This window comes from Chiloscyllium punctatum, chromosome 40 (genome assembly GCF_047496795.1).
Source record: "Chiloscyllium punctatum isolate Juve2018m chromosome 40, sChiPun1.3, whole genome shotgun sequence".
Lineage (NCBI taxonomy): Eukaryota > Metazoa > Chordata > Chondrichthyes > Orectolobiformes > Hemiscylliidae > Chiloscyllium > Chiloscyllium punctatum.
In genome coordinates, this window is record NC_092778.1 from 7,108,048 (window position 1) to 7,125,651 (window position 17,604).

At 38.7% G+C, this 17,604-nt stretch overlaps 1 protein-coding gene across 2 annotated transcripts in view; it reads left to right on the forward strand.

Annotated features, from left to right (window-relative positions):
- The window catches only part of LOC140464325 (dual specificity mitogen-activated protein kinase kinase 6-like), a 131,831-nt gene that overhangs the window by 86,938 nt on the left and 27,289 nt on the right, over window positions 1–17,604 (forward strand). For both annotated transcript variants that reach the window (XM_072559263.1, XM_072559264.1), the window contains exons 4-5: window positions 6,065–6,178; window positions 12,547–12,666. In XM_072559263.1, the coding sequence (XP_072415364.1) occupies window positions 6,065–6,178; window positions 12,547–12,666 (234 nt within the window). The remainder of the gene's footprint in view (window positions 1–6,064; window positions 6,179–12,546; window positions 12,667–17,604) is intronic.

A 17,604-nucleotide genomic window follows, 5' to 3' on the forward strand; every position in this document is an offset into this window, starting at 1 on the left:
GTCACTGCTGTTCGCAATCAGTAAGACATTGCAACTATAGAACTTAGGAGCAGGAATAGGCCATCTGGTTCCTTCAGCCTGCTCTGATATTAAGTAAGATCATGACTGATCAAACTGTAGCTTCAGTTCCATTTTTATCTTTGCTCTCAATATTCTTTGACTCACTTGTTAACCAAGAATCTATCTCCTGCTCAAAACATTATTTGGTGAGCCTACCTCCTATGCTCGCTGGGGACGAAAATTTAAAAGACTTCCGTCCTCTTGGGAGGAAAACATTTCTTCTCCTTTCTCTCCAACCATTCTACCAATACTTACTGCAGTCGCCACCCACCCCCCATTTTCAGATAGGATGCCATGTTTCCATTTTTTTGGAAAAGTATAAAAAGTTCACATTTTCCCCCATAATGCTTCATATGTCACTCAATTAACCAATCTCCCTTTGCAGACTCCTTGTGCTTGCATCACTACTTGATTATCTATCGACATTGTTATCAACAAGTTTAACAACCATAAATTTATTCCCTGCAACAAAGTCATTTTTGTAAATTATAAATAATTGATCCCACATAATTTTGTGGCATGCCACATCCTGCCAAAAAATAATCCATTTATATCCATCCTTTGCTTTTTAATAACAAACGGATTTTCTTCCCATGCTAATCTGCAGCTCCTACTCCTGAGCTATAATTTTGCACTGTAACCCTTACAGCACCTTGTCAAATGCTTTGTGGAAACATCAGTGCAGTGTATCCATCAGTTCACCTTTTATTTGTGTGTTACTTCCTTGGCTAATGTTAATGACTTCGTCAAATATGATTTCCCTTTCATAAAGCCATGTTGCCTCTGCCGAACTGTATTAAGATTTTCTACACTCACTGCTATAATCACTTTCAATAGTAGATTCCAGATAGATTCTTACTCTGACAGATATTAGGCTTTCCAGCCTGTTGCTTCCTGATTTTTCTCCCCCTTCCTACCTTTTTGAATAACGGAGTCACATTTGCTATTTTCAAATCTGATGAGAACTTTGCAAAATTTTGAATTTGGAAATTTAAAACTCAATGCATCTACTATCTCAGCGGCCACTTATTTTAAGACCTATAGATGAAGTTCAGAGTCAGGAGACTTAAGTTTTAGTTCTCATAATTTTCTCTACCTTTTCCTTGATTGTAATTCTTCTACGTTCCGCCTTGCCTTTTACATTCTGCTTCATAGATATTTCTGGGATGTTACTTCTATTGTCTGCAGTGAAGACAGAACTAAAATATTTGTTTAATATATCTACCGTTTCCCTATTTCCCATTATTAATTTCGCAGTCGCACATCTGGTGAACTCACTTTATTTTTCCTTTTGAATCACCTGTAGAAACTTAATTTTAAATTTCAGACTACCTTTTTCTCATAGTGTAATTTCTTCCTCCTTATTTATCATTTAGTCTTCGCTGTTCTTTTACATTCTGTCCAGTCTTCTGATGTGCCTCTCATCTTTGTGGAATTATATATTTTTTTTCCCCCTTTAGTTTGATACAATCTTTAGGTTTCTTAGTTGGGCATGATGTGTCCTTAGCCAGGAAGAATTTTCATTCCCTTCGCTTGCTGTTTAATAGATAGTTACAAATGGTATAATGCCCGTATGTGGCCTAGTTAATCTTCATTTTCAAAGGAACTTACAGAGGGTGTATCAAGTGAGCATTTGTTTCAAATAATGGCCCCCTTTTTAATCTTAAAATTGGAGGTTTTGTTCACATCATAAGAAACTGATTTCCATTTTTATTTGGGATTGGTCTTTGAGGCTACAACCTGTTCCTTGGACGATGGAACTAGAGGTTTGATTTTCAGTATGGCTGCTCTTTGAATCAAACCACACCCTCATGCACCTTCAAGTTTTGTTAGTACCCTACCCTATCGGCAGACAGGTTTTGGGAAAGGGAGCATGATTAGTGTAGAACTCACCCTCGATCACTACAATCTAGAAGGACTGGGACAGCAAATATGTGGAACACCATCTTCCACAAGTTCACCTCCAGGTCAATCACCATCCTGACTTGGCGCTACATCGCTGTTCCCTCAGTCCCACTGAGTCAAAATTCTAGATATCCCACCCTAAGAGCATTGTGGATGTACTTGCATCAAATGGACTGCAACAGTTCAATAAGACAGATAAGCATTGCAATGTCCAAGGCAACTAGTGATGGGTAATAAATGTTGGCCCAGCTAGAGAAATCCACATCCCATGAAAGATGTATAGCCAAAGGATCAATGTGCTTTGCGTCAGTAGGAAATCATTACTAGACCTTCCAGTTTCTCTTTTGAGTAAGTATTTTATTCATACAGTTGAATCCCTATATCCACGCATTCGGTTTCCATGGTTTCAGTTATGTGTGATTTATTGAGGCCCGAAAATATGCATGGAACATTCCAGGGACTGCCAGGGAGGTACGTTTCCCATTTAAATGATAGGGTGTGCTCCTATCTGTAGTTTCAGGCAGCCACAGTAGGTCTTCATCTGCAGATATGGGAGTGGGGGGACACCTATATATTCCAAATAGTTATGTAAAGGAACATCTGCCAGCTTTCGTTTGTATATAATGAATATTTGCTGAACTGTGATCATTGAATAAGTTTTGTCATTGGGATACAGCTACAGTTAGTGCAGTAGTGCATGATGCATTTTAGAGAAGCATTTAATTGCTATATCAAGGGCGACTTACAAAGACAGTGGTGGGGTGTATGCATATGTCTCACTATAGCAAATTACAGTATATAAATGCTGTATATGTGGAAAAAAGTGCCATAGAACATGATCATTGATCGTTTATACAATTTTGACTTGGGGACACTAATGGCCTTGCTGTTTGTGTCTGTCTGTATGTAAACATGGCAAAAATATGTTGTGGTCGTCTTGTTTTATTGCATCAAGCAGAAATCTATCTTCTATTTTTGGCTTGGCTGCTACAGGTCATATCAGTAAAACTTTTACCTAATTTTAGCTCCAAGCAGACTCTCCTCGTTATCTCCATGTTGATCTCCAAACCTCACACACGTGAAGTGACATTCTAATTTGACAGTGTTGTCTCTTTGGATCCCAAAATGGGAGCAAGCTAAGAATATATGTTTGTGTTATTCACATTATGATTTAAGGATTAGATTTTAACCACAGCAGTTTGCCATTGTGTAATTCCAAATGGTCTTATCAAAATTTGTTGAACTGATATTATTTAAACAAGCTGAACTACTTGAATGTTGCAATATATTTTCTTTCTTAAGACCTGGTGATATTGTATTTCTGTACAGATCTTGCAGGAAAATGATGGAGTATAATGCCATCAAATTGGTCAATCATTTTGTAGAATATTTTGCATGGCATGATTTCTTTCATGTCTGTGCATATGTTGACTGACTTACGAGTTACTCTGTTCTGGTGCTGATTAACCTGATCCCACCTTATTTTTTATATCTAATATTGATCATTTTTAAAAGTTTTCATGTGGAGAAATAAATCAGATTTGGGGTCTGAGAATAAAATGGTGCCAGTCAATATTATGAATGTACACTATAAAATACAAAACAGCAGGATTATGTTAGGGGGCTGTTAAAATAGAAATTGCTGATTTCGTGGATGTTTCTACATTAGCTGTTTAATATTTGACACCCTTTTTATGGCCTTTGAGACGGGCTGTTCAAAATTGATTAGCTGATAAGTACTTGAGTATGTTATGTAATTTCCTCAATTGAGCTGTTAAAACCTTTCCCAATAGGCAGGCAAGTATGCAATTTTGAGGTTTTGCAACAAGAGCAAAGATTTATTGCAAATTTTCAAACATCATGCACCAAGCACTTAAAGCTGCTTTAGTGCACTTTCTAAAGAAAAGTCTTCCTTTTTTTTTGCAAGAAGAACCTGACTTTACAGCTACACAGTTATTTTATGATCTGTTGGTTGTGATCTATAGACACGAGCTCAGTGGGCCTCTCAGGCTCGCGAGTGAAATGCAATGGGGTGGAAGAATCCCAACTTACAATGGGCAATAAGCTGAAATGTGACTACACTGGATTCTGTTAAGAAAATGCACTGATTTTTATGGCTTACTGTCTATTCTGTTATATGGAGCAAACAAAGACACACATGACAGAATTGTATAAGAATCTGTTATATGGGCTATGGTGAGATTTGAGGCAGAATTGCATGAGAAGTTTGGCAGGCCTATTTTAAAATTGGGAGCACCTTGCTGCATCGTCTATGCATTTGACAAGTGACCAGTTTCTCATTAGGCAGTGGCATGTCTTCACTTAAGGGAGCTTATAGCTGTTAAATAGCTTATTAAACCCTCAACTCGTTTCATTAATATTCAGATTCCTATCTTAATCAAAGATGCCAAATAAGCTAGAATTTGAAAATTCGCTTTGTGAAAGTCAGACTGGTGATTGAGGCTTTCTTTTTGCTGCGAGGAGTCTCCTTGTTGTTCAGCATCAGGCTGCATCTTGGGGCATGATTCACGCATGCAACTCTTGTCCATGGATATTGGTATTTGCATTTGCATGTCCCTCATGACCACCTTGGCTTTGATCCATTTGCAGGCCTCTTATCAAGCACAGACTTGCATTGCAGGGTGCTTCAGCAACTAGCATTAAATGGTTGTTGCAAGGACAGTCTGCACACTGGGGCAGGCACCCCACTAATTGATTAGACCAGGCTGCATCTGAGGGCTGCTTACTTGCTCCGTTAATGCTTCCTCACTTAACACATTACCTGCTTGCTCACAGCATCTTATTTTGCCTTGCCTTCCTTTTTCATTGCCAATTATCATGTTGGCACTTCACCTGGAGCCAGAAGCTATCAGTACTGCTGTATTGACGTACTCTATTGAATAAACACGGACCATTTACCATATTTGTCCGAGGCAGCAGAGGAAGGGATGTTGGGTAATATCTTGCTGCACAATACTTTGAGACATCAATTTAACACCTACAGCATGTGCTAGCTCTCTGTGCTGCAGTGTTTATTTGACCAAGTGGCCATGTCAGAACTGGTTCGGGACTCATCATCAGTCCAGTCAATATGGGGACTGCTGACCAGCAGTTATTAGCATGGTGCATGCACAGTCAGGGCTTATTTCCAGCCACAGAGGTGTGGGCAGCAGTCTGTCCTGTACAATATCTGACTGCAAGAGAGATGTAAATAATTTACAGTGAGATAATGATAGGTTCAACAAGTGGGCAAAATGTTGGCAAATGGAGTATAATGTAGTAAAATGAGAAGGCTTCATTTTGGACGGGAGAACAAAAGAACAAAGTTATATTTAAATGGAGAAAAACTGCAAAACGCTGCATTAAAGAGACTTGGGGATACTTGTGCATGAAAGACAAACTAATGCACAGATGCAGCAGGTAACCAGGCAGGCTAATAGAATGTTGACTGTTCTTTAAAGGGGGGGGTGGAGTTTAAGAGTAGGAAAGTCTTATTGCAAGGTGTGCCAAACCTTGCTAGGCCTTGTGGTGAGAAACACTCCAGGAAGTTTGATGTGACTTGTATTTGCCCTAAAAATGCAAGATTTAGTCCACAAGCTTTTAACAATTAGATATTAGTCAGGGATAAATATAGGATAATAGAGGAGGAGAGTCGATGTGGACTTGTTGGGCCAAAGAACCTGTTTTCATACTGTAGGGAGTCCTGTGATTCTGTGAATTCAAAATTGCCTATGTACAGTGTATCAGGCAAAAATGATTTAAAAATGTATTTGGCTGATTCTTCTTTGTTTTTGTGGGGGGAAAAGAAAAGCATTGTCTCCTCTGTTCTTTCTTGTTTGCTGGTTCTCTGACCTGTTAGTTCCTGTTAGGAGGTGAGCGATAAGCGTCTGCGATGATGAGTACTAGAGAGCTTACACATTTGTTTGATTCTGAGCCCTAAAGAAACCAGTCATAATTAGACTAAAGTCCTTTTGCTCCATCTGTGTTGGTACATGAATAAATTGCATTGTACGCAGATTGAAATTTGTGTGTTAGCTGTTTCTAATGCATTACATGCGAAGAATACACGGTTTAACATTTATTTGTGGTCTAATTCCAGAATTTCGAGGTGGAAGCTGATGATTTGGTGCCTATCAATGAACTGGGTCGAGGAGCATATGGAGTAGTGGAGAAAGTGAGGCATGCACCCAGTGGAACCATAATGGCTGTGAAGGTACTTATTTTGAACCTCTTTGCTAATTTTGATAGATGTAAGGAAGCTTCAGGAGGAATGCTTAGAATTTGTGCCTGGTCATGAGTGAAAAATCAAATGCTGTTTTCGATTTTCAATCTCCATTTGACTGATTTTAATTTGTAAAAGTATGAAGTTATATGGATTTGAGGTAAAAATTACGAATGAACTGTGTTTATTTAGATTTTCCCTTCAAGCTGTCTGTGGTCACAGTTTCTTTCCATTTGAAGTTTGTTTTTAATTTCTTTACACTTTTTGACTTGCGGTGTTCTGTTTTCTAAGTTCTGAACGTAATGAAACTCTGGAAACTCTTGCACTGCTGGAAGTTTGTTTGAGTTTTGTTCTGATCTCTGTCAATTCATTGAATACTTCTGGATGCCATCTAGTGGTCTGGGAATATAGTTTGCTCAAAGCAAGGCAAGTGAGTGAAATGCTGAGGAAATAGGAAGAAGTTTTTTTAAGTTGTAATAACTAATTAGAGTAATTCTTCTGCATTGCATGAACAATAATATATGTTTAAAAGATCAATGAATGCATTTAAATTAGCATTGAGCAGGACTTACCAATAGTGCAATTCCACTTGGCTGAATCCTGCACTACTATGCAATGCATGATTCTTTCTCTTGGTTGACATTACCATTTTAGTTACCAAATGTATCAATGAAAAAGATGAGTCATCTTATAATGGAATGTAAATGAGAAATGAATTTAAGCAGTTTTGATATGGGGTGCACTATCTGTAAGAATAGTTGAAGTAGGTTCAGTGGTGTATGACTCTGACTCTGTGTGATACGTTTCAAAAGGGAAGTGGATAAATATTTGATAAGGAAAAGAATTGCAGAATTTTGAGGAAACAACAGAGAAGTGAAATGAATCAAATAAGTCATGATGGGTCAAAGAGCTGTCAGTACTGCAAGATTTAATTATCATGTTTCTGCACATACTTTCAGAAAAGGAAAAACTCCATTGAGTTCAATACCATGGTTTTGTATCCTACAGAATCTTATTTGCTGTGCTGCAAAATTGAAAGTGAAGCCATTACATGTTGTGTTGTGAAACTGAATCTTCATTGTTAAGTTAGTATGGTTGATTTCTTGAAATAAAATGGCTAAGCAAAGGGAGGTATGTATTTTTGCGCACATTTTATTTCAAACAGGGATTCACTACTGATGGATGGATACCTCTCAAAATCATTTCCTTTCTCAACCTTTAGAGTCACTAAAGCCAATCAGAGCAGCTAAACCATTACTAATTTGTCTGATCTCCACTAGACATTGCATAGGTCGCAAATTGTGAATAATTAATCATTGTGGCGAAAGTGTAACTTCAATCCCCTTGGCTAACACAAAGATTTGAGAGTGGGATAATACATTCAGTCAGAATAATCTGTTGCATTTCTGATTCTCAAATTAGTTTACATGTACAGTAATAAATATAGAAGATATAAATAATTTAATCATTCTTTCTTTCTGCATTTTATTGCAAAGACATTTTAGCTCTATTTCATTTAATTGCTGAAAAATGGATGTTGACAGAAACAGCTGGATTTGCTCCTTCTCACTGCTGTCCAGCTTACCTTGTGTTCCCTGATTTTTTTGTTAGCTGTGCTTTCATGCTACAGGACAAACTTTTTAAGTATAATTTTTAAAAAATAATTGGTAGACTATTCAATTATAAGAATTAAAAGTTGTCATGGCCTAGATTAGCTTTTTACCATGATTAGGTTGGAAATCCATTATCTAACCTTTGCTGTTTGAAGGCATTGCAGATATTTTATGATCTCAATTACGTTCTTTTTCTCAACCCGTTTCACATAGTATTTGTGTTTTGCTCCTATTTGAAATAAATGTTCATATTAAAAAATTAAGCTTCACCCTATTGTGCAATAGGTACCTACCTCCTGTGCCTCTGAATTTTTACTAATATCCCTTTGTTAGGGAAGGGTGGGTTAACCCTGATTTATGGTTTCTCTCATCAGCATTTCAGGGATAACTCAGCATTTTGGTCTCCAAACTCACAATGGCGTCCACTCCCCACCAGTGAGTTTTGAAGATGGTAAGCCTACTGAGTTGGTCTTGTTGCGAATTGACAGTAAGCTGAACCTTTTTTTGCTGCTCCTTTGTTTCTGAGTTCTGTCACAAGAAGCTTCATTTGTGCAGTTATGGCTGAGTTTCTGGAGGGTCATGGGAGTCAGACACCAATCAATCTTCATGATTTCCTGCATTTTCTATGCACAGTGAGGAATACTGAACTGGCATACGCCATTGGCAGATCAATTTGGATAAGCAGGGCAAAGTGGGAGTTACATTTTTATGAAGCAACAGTTTCATAATTCACTACTATGCTGAGGCCTCATAGCATGTTTGTACAATTGGCCATTTGTAGGTTCCACGCAAATACTTGGTAAGGTTAAAAATCGCACAACACCAGGTTATAATCCAACAGGCTTATTTGTGGTTGTGGACCTGATGAAGGAGTAGTGCTTCCAAACAAACCTGTTGGACTATAACCTAGTGTTGTGTTTTTTAACTTTGTACACCCCAGTCCAACACCGGCATCTCCAAATCATGACTTGGTAAGTTATTATTTTATCTAGATATTCTGAGTTCCCTGATGGTGTCATTTGACCATTGATTGATGTGCACAGGTTTGCCCATTTTTACTTCGAAGATACCCCTCAAAGGCATTCTAAGTTGCAAGATCTTAAACAATTGTTCAACTTTCAGTGAATTTTATAACAATGTATTCAGTTGTCATGAAAGAATTGCAGCAGCCTATTTGCACTAAGTGCAGCCCCATGAACAATAATATGAGGATGATCAGGTTGTTTTATTCTGTTGGTTGAACAATAAATATCCCATAACACAATTTTGGAATGTACATTCTAAAGCTTTAGTAAAAATACTTTTTTCCTGACTCATGTTACTTCAGTTTCTTCTTCTAGATTATGTATACTATAATGCAAAGCACATTTCAGATGTAATTGAATTTGTAGCACTCTTGTTTCTGAATCAATTTATCGATTCAAATCCTGGCAGAGAGACCTCCGTATAAGAGCTAGGAGAATGCTGCAGCACAATACTGAAGGAATGCTGCAGCATTGAATGTGTGGCCTTTGGTTGGGCTGTTAAATCATACCAATAAAACTATAAGAGATAGGAACAGGAGTAAGCTATTTAGGTCCCTTGAGGCACCCCACTGTTCAGTGGGATCATGGCTGATCTGACATTCTTCATATTCACTTTCTCACTCTTTCCTTGGAAACCTTGATTCCCCGACTGATCAAGAATCTAGTTATCTCAGCCTTAAATGTAGTCGAAAACTCTGCCCCCACAGCTCTTTGTGACAAGGAGTTGCAAAAACACTCAAACTTCTGAGAGAAGAAATTCCTCCTTTTCTCAGTCTTAAATTGATGCTTGTTTATCCTGTGACTGTGCACTCTGGTCCTAGGTTGTCCCATGAGAGAGACATCCTCTCAGCATTTACGCTGTGCACCCTCTTCAGAATTCACATATTTCAAGGTGATCACCTCCCATTGTTGCAAATACCAGTGAGTGGACTCCCAGCCTGTTTAACCTTAGCTCATAAGACAGTCCTTCCAGACAGAGGATCATCCGTGTGAGCTTTCTCTGAACTGCCTCCAATGGAATGATATTTGCCCTTAAATACGGACCAAACTGCTCTCTGTATTCCAGATGTGGTCTGACCAGCACCTTGTACAATTATAGAGTCATAGAGATGTACTGTACAGAAACATTTGGTCCAACTCGTCCATGCTGACCAGATATCCCAACCCAATCTAGTCCCACTGGATGTGGATGATGGAGTGGAATGTTTTTAGTGGATATGATATCAGTAGTGTGCTGTTTTGCCTTGGATGGTGTCAACTTTTTTGAATGTTGCTGGAGCTGCACTCATCCAGGCAAGTAGAGAGTTTCCCATCCTATTCCTGACTAGTACCTTGTAAGTGGTGGACAGGCTTTGGGGATTGGGGAGGTGAGTTACTCACTGCAGGATTTGTAACCTCTGACTTGCGCTGATAGCTATTATCTCTATATGGCTAGTCCAGTTCAGTTCCTGGTCAGTGGTTGTCCCATCTTTAACATCCTGGGGACTTTCAGTGATAGTGACACTGTAGAATTTTAAGTGACGTTGATTGTCCTTTGTGTTGTTGGAGTGATAATTGCCTGGTATTTGTGTGATGCAAATGTTACTTGCCACTTTTCGGCCCAAGGCTGGATATTATTCAGATTTCACTGCATTTGGACATGGACTGTTCCTGAAGATTCTGTAATAGTCAGCGAGCATCCCCACTTCTGATCTTATGATAGCAGGAAGGTCATTGATGTAGCAGCTGAAGATGGTTGGATCTCAGAAGCTACCCAAAGGAACTCCTGAAGAGATGTTCTGAAATGACTGACCTCCAACAACCATGATCATCTTTCTTGTGCCACGTATGATTCCAATCTGCAGAGAGTTTTCACCCTGATTTCCATTGACTCCAGTTTTCTTGGGGCTCTTTGATGTCATATTTGGTCAAATAAGGTCTTGATGTCAAGGGCAGTCACATTTACCTCACTTCTGGAATTCACCTCTTTTGTCCATGTTTGAACTAAGGCTATACTGAGATCAGGAGCTTAGTGATCCTGGTGGAAATCAAATTGGGTGTCAGTGAGCACGTTATTGCTAAACAAGTGCTGCTTAATAACATTGGTGTTGACACCTTCCATATTTGATTAATTCTTGAGAGTAAACTGATAAGGTGGTAATTGTTCTTTTTGAGTGCAGGATGTGCATTGGCAAATATCCACATTGTCGAGTAATTGCTAGTGTTATAGCTGTACAGAAGCACCTTGGATAGGGGTGCATCATGTTCTGGAGCACATGTCTTCAGTACAGTGACTGTTGTCAGGGTCCACAGCCTCCAGTCCTTTCTTGACATCATGTAGCGTAATTTAAATTGGCTAATGACTGTACCTGTGATGCTGTAGATCTCTGGAGGAAGATGAGGTGGATCATCCACTTGGCACTTCTGGCTGAAAATTGTTACAGATGTTTCAACCTAATCTTTTTGCATTGTTGCGCTGGGATAACCCATAATTTTAAAGTTAGGATATTTGTGGAGTTGCCCATTGCCCACCACCATTCGTGAATGTAGAGCTTGGATCTGATCTGCTAGTTATGGAATCGCTTAGCTCTGTCATTTGCTGCTTATGTTGTTTGGTGTGCATATATCTCATTTTGTAGTTTTAGGTGGACACCTCATTTTTAGACCTACCTTGTGCTGCTCCTGGCATGCCCTATTGCACTCTCCTTCAGAGTTGATCCCCTGCCTTGATGGTATTGATGGAGTGGGGTTATATGTTGGGCTGTGAGGTTGCTGATTGCATTGGAGTATGATGCTGATGGCCCACAGAGCCTCATGGGTGCCCAGTCTTGAATTGTTAGCTCTATTTGAAGTCTGTCCCATTTAGCATGGTGACAGTGCTATATAACATCTTGATGTGGACTTAGTCTGCATGGGGACTGTATGATGGTCTCTCCTATTTTTATACTGTCACGGAGAAGTGCATCTGCCATAGGCAGATCGGTGAGGATGAAATAAAATATGTTTTTGTTTCCGTCACCATCTGCCGCAGACCCAGTCTAGCAGCAATGTTCTTTAGGATCAGCTCAATCACTGGTGCTGCTGCTGAGTCACTCTTGATGGTGCACATTGAAATTCCCACCCAGGATACATTCTGCATACATACAGCGCTCAGTGCTTTCTCCAAGTGGTGTTCAACAGGAGGAGTATGGATTACTTTAATGATTTATTAGCCAGGGGAATGTGGTGGCCAGGGTTTGTGGTGTTAATCTGAAGGAGGTTTCTTTGCCATGTTTGACCTGATGCTATGAGAGTTCATAGGGTCCAGAATCAATGTTGAAGATTTCCAGGGCAACTCCCTCCTGACTGTACACTACTCTTCTGCCATCTTTGCTGGGTCTGTCCTGTGGGACAGGACATGTCCAGATATAGTGTCTGAGACATTAGCTATCAGGTATAATTCTGTGAAATTAATGTCAGGCTTGATTAGATAGCTTTCCCATTTTGGCAATAGTCCCAAGAAAAGGGGGATGTCCATGCACACAAGTTCCAGCTTGAGGTCACTGAAGATCAATTAGAAACAGGATTTGTAGCAGATTTTATCTCTACTGTAACCCAGCAGTATTGTAGTCACATGCTCTCGCTGCTGCCTTAGCTAAGATTAAGTTACTCACTAACTAACATATTTACCCACTGAAAACATCAGGGAGAACTTTGGAATAAAGCCATCTTAATGTACACGTTTTATCATTTTGTTTTTCAGAGAATCCGGGCAACTGTGAATAGCCAGGAACAGAAGAGATTGCTAATGGATCTCGATATTTCAATGAGGACTGTTGACTGCTTTTACACCGTTACGTTCTACGGAGCCCTGTTTCGAGAGGTAGTGAGAAATCTTTAATGAAGACTTTACAGGAGGAGAAAGCTTTTTTGTAAAACATTGCAACCTTTTAACTTGAAAATGGAGGTTGAGAATCTTGTTAGAGGTCAATCGAAGCGCTATTACTCTCCTATCACTCCTGAGAGAAGGAAAAAATAGCATGAAATGAGTTTACTTAACTTTTGTGGTTAACATCTACTCTGACATGGAATGGATGACAATCTTTGAATCAAAATAATATTTTATTTATACGGGGTAATGAATATATCTGGTGATCTGCTGTTTCATAAATTATGCCATGTCTGTAATCATAGTATTCTGTCAAGTCTTCCTATAACTCCACTCTGTGTATTTTCATTGTTATTGCAAAACCAACTTTAACAGAGTACTGTTCAAGTACTAACATGTTTGCCAATCACTGCATCTATTCCCATAAGGGAATTATTTTTTATCCATCTGCTTGGATATGATATGGTACACCTCCCGAGGCTTGTGGGACTTGAATTGCAGAGGTGACACTGTCAGTGTACGGTAAGATGCTCTAAATAACAGAGGATGGTTGATTTTAGCCAGACTCTGGTTTAATTCAGGATGAGTTAATGCTTGCACCATTTTGGTATCCTATCTTAAAATTTAGTTCCAATTTTTGTGCAGTTTCTGTTCCCAGTGTTTCAATGTGTTTTAATATTTGCAAATTAAGTCAAAATTCTAAAAATTCATTTTCATATAATTTGGGAGAATCTTTTGAATTTTTGATCAGCCCTCCTAACATTTCTTCCTTTGGTTCCATGTCTGTTTGCCAGATATGCCACCGAAATGCCTCTATTTTAGAGTCAGAGTCTATAGCACGGAAATAGACCATTTGGTCCAACTCGTCCATGTTAACCTGGCCTGGTCTTCCAAATTAAACTCTTCCCATTTGCCCGTGTTTGGCCCTGTAAACCTTTCCTATCCACATTTCTGTCAAAATGCCTTTTAATTGTTGTAACTGTATCTGCATCTTCCACTTCCTCCAGTAGTTCATTCCATATACTCACCTCTCAATGTGTGATATTTTTTGTACCTTTTCAAAAGTGTTCTGTAAATCCTAGTATACTTGTTGTAGACACAGCTGTTTTCCATACCAAATCAATGGTTGGACTAAACGATAACACATTGGACATGTGGAATTAAAAGTTTGACTGGAAGGAATAATAGCTACTTGTATGGTGCCTTTAAAACATTCCAAAGTGTTTAACTGGAACATTATAAGAAACAAAATTAGCACATAAGGGGTCATTAAGGCAGGCTGGGACAAAGAGGGAGGTGTTGTGAGGGAATTCCATAGCTGAGGACGTATTTTGGAGCAAAAAGATATTTTGCGCATTGTAGTCTGTACTGGCTGTACTCAGAGGCATTCTCCTACTTTCTCCTCATAATCCTGCATATTGTTCCTTTGCAAATAACCATCTAATTCACTTTTGAGTGCTTCAATGGGACCTTTTGCTGCCACACTTGGGTACTGTGTTCTGGACCCTAACTACTTGTTGCTTGAGAGAGATTTTCCTCATATCGCTTCCGCAAATACTTTAAATCTGTGCTCTTTTGTTCTCATCCTTTCGTGAGTGGTAATATTTTCTTTCTCTTTACTTGATCCAAATGTCTCATATTTGAATATCTCAATGAGATTTACTTTCAGCCTTCTCTTCAAGAAAATGCATTACAACCTCTCCAATCTGTCGTCTTTATAATGGTACTTTATTATGTGTCTCTATATTTTTTCTATCCAAATCTGTTATCTCTCACTTCTCCTCATTGGATTCCGCCTATCTATCAATGCCACTTGTCTATTTCATCAGTGGCGGAGGAGTTGAAGTCAGGAATGCTTGATCGACCAGAATTTCGATAATGCATTTATTTTTGAGAGTTGTGGAACTGGGGGAGATTAGAGATAGGAAGGCCATGGTAATATAGTTTCTAAACAAAAAAAAGTGGGAACTTTTTAGTTGAGGCATGTAATCAGATTAATTTAGAATAAGAATGAAGTGTTGTTTAGAATATTTAATTTAGAAAATCATTGATTAGACATATATAGTTACATCTTGGGACGGCTGTAAAATGTTTTGCAGGCGACAGGGAAAATGTTACATTTGCAAAGAATAGAAGCAGCTTGACTCGAGTCAGAGACTACAATACTTCACATGACCCACTTATGGTGTAATGAAGCTATTGAATTGGAACACTGACAGTCAGGGATGACCTCCCTGGAGCAATAGCATATGCCTTTACTCTTTATTTTCTCTAAACCCCGTCTCATTAATGTTCGAGTATTGTAAATGCATTGTAAAACTGCATCACCACAAGTAGATGGTTCTTAAAAGAACAATTTGAAATCTCTACCACTGTTTCCAGGAAAGTAAATTGAGAGAGCCAGAGGGAAGTGTAGAACTAGAATAAGACCAGATATCCCTGCTGAGGATTCACCTGGAACAGAAGACTTGAACTAAGAAAGGAGGATCTTGAAGAGAAAGTACATATCAGGACAGAAATGTCTCTAACTCGACCAAACTGTTTAAATTTCTCCAAGCAATCCAAAAATTTGAAGAGAGAATCGTGGTGGCATTTTTAATTTCATTTGAAAAAAACGTGCAATGTGAATAAAATGGCCCATGACCAGCTGGATGCTACAGATGCAAAATGGATTAACTAACTGGAAAAGAGCACAAAGATTATGCCATGCTTTCTGAGGAGATTTCCAAGATTGTGATAACTTGAAAGATTAACCTTTGTGTTTGAGTTGGTTTGTGAAGCTTACGGGCAGAAAGGTTGAGATCTTCAGAAGAAGACTTGCATGTTTTGAGAGAGTAAATAAATTACCTTTTGACTGTTGGATGTGGCCAATTAAAAGTAAAGACCACTTATGAAAATCTCAGATTCTCCTTAAGGTTTTTAATAATTCAATCCTTATTCTGTACAAGAATACAAATGGAGAATCAAAAGGTTTCAAAAGCTAGCTAATAAGTGAGGTAGCTAGTGATGGTAAGTTTGTCCAAAAACCCTTATCCCAAAGGAAAGCCGTTTTTTGTTACCCTCATAAAATTGGAGAAAGTTAGAAAGTGGGAGGGTGAAAGGAAGACTAACAGCTGGGAATGCAAAGGGATTTCCCCCCTCACACCTGAAGGGGATGGAAAGTAGGAGTGATGCCCAAGTGTGTATGTGCTTCCACTGTAACGATATATGGCACTTTTCCACTAATTATTGGAAGCAAAATGGGAAACGCATGTCATTGGTGTGAATCATGTTCCCTCATAACCTATTAGAATGGAAAATGCAGCTCTGGATAATTGAGGGCATTCTTCTTTGAACACTGATGCGAGGCAAGTTTCTGGAGGTTATAGAAATTTTGATTCTAAGGGTGAAATACTCCCTTACTCCTCCAATAAAACAAATGAAGATTTTGAATGACGCTACTGCAGTTCAGTCTTTGGTGGTTGATCATGTGAATTGTATTCCAAGTAGTTTGCAAGTAAAATTATTAATGGAGATTCATAGCAATTGTTTCATTGTATAAATTTAATTTTTGAAATGACTTAATAACTGGAGTTGTTACATTGCGGGTGTACATTGTTAGGTAATGATTTGTCTAGTTTACAAGGCAACATGGTTACAGCTGTGCTGCAGAAGTTGTTTTAACATGCTGATCTTGTCAAACTCCCTAAAATTACTTTGACCAAATACAAGAACTTAAAGACAAATTTATCAACATGGAGAACTAACTTTTAAGCATGAAATAGGAGTTTGCTAATGAAAAATGTAAACTGGGGGTGAGAACACCTGAGCACTGGTTACAGGAAGTGAAACACTTGAATGGGTCTTGAAGTGTTGAGATGACAAATCTTTAGAAGCAAATTCAACAAAAGTATATCTTCAATTAAAACTTGAGACTACTTGACAGCAAAGATAAATTTGAAAGATCTCTTAAACTTCAAGTATCGGATTTCCATGCGATGTATCATGAAAAATGAACAGGAAAATGATTTGTTGATGAATCGAGAGCAGTTGGTTGAATGCATTTGGTTCATTGCTTCTGTGCTCTCTTGTGCTTACAGTAGGATTTGTTTCAGGATTACTTTCTTCATAATGAATTAACAACTGGCCTAATGAGGATAAAGTGCTGTTTGATATTATCGACTGGCAGCTTCCACATCAATATGGTGTAGTCAGGCGATGAGTGAATGAGGCCTGGCTCTGCAAAGCTTTGTAACACTTGGTTAATTCTTTAGCTGTCACTAGCTACATAAATTGACAGAGTAACCAGCATAGCTCTCCTGCAGCAACTTGTATTTAATTTAATGAAATGTTCTATGTGAGCTTCTCCATTAGCAGTACGGACAGTGCAGGGGAGAGAGAGAGAGAGAGAGAGAGAGAGAGAACCTGCACAGTTACTGCCTTTGCTGTTTGAATTCGTGTATCGCTGGACATCGGAGTGCATCTGGGAAAATTTAATAAACAGTGAAGTTCACAACTAATCTTGGAGGAACTGTTGGGTGAAGTGCACCGCACAATCAGATAAGTTAATTGTTGTTTTACGTCTGTCCAAGAGAAAGGCTGCAGTAGTGGGTACAGTGGATTCTTTCTTGATTATATGTTTTTGGAGATAAGTCTCTTGATTAAACTTAAAATATAAGCCATAGCTATTAATTTAATCTGGGGCACTGTTTGTAGAGGAATAAGACGGTATTATTTTCTGGGTGTGTAGATTGTGAAGGAGCAAAAATAACCTTTGCAGTGTATTACTTGTCAGATGTGGGAGTTTAAAGAGAGTTTAAGGGCTACTGCGGATTATACCTGCCATAAATGCTGTTGGATGCGAATCTTATCAGATCGAGTGGATAGGTTGGAGAGACAGGGACAAGGTAGGACTAATAAACTGCATTTATTTCAATGCAAGAGGCCTAACAG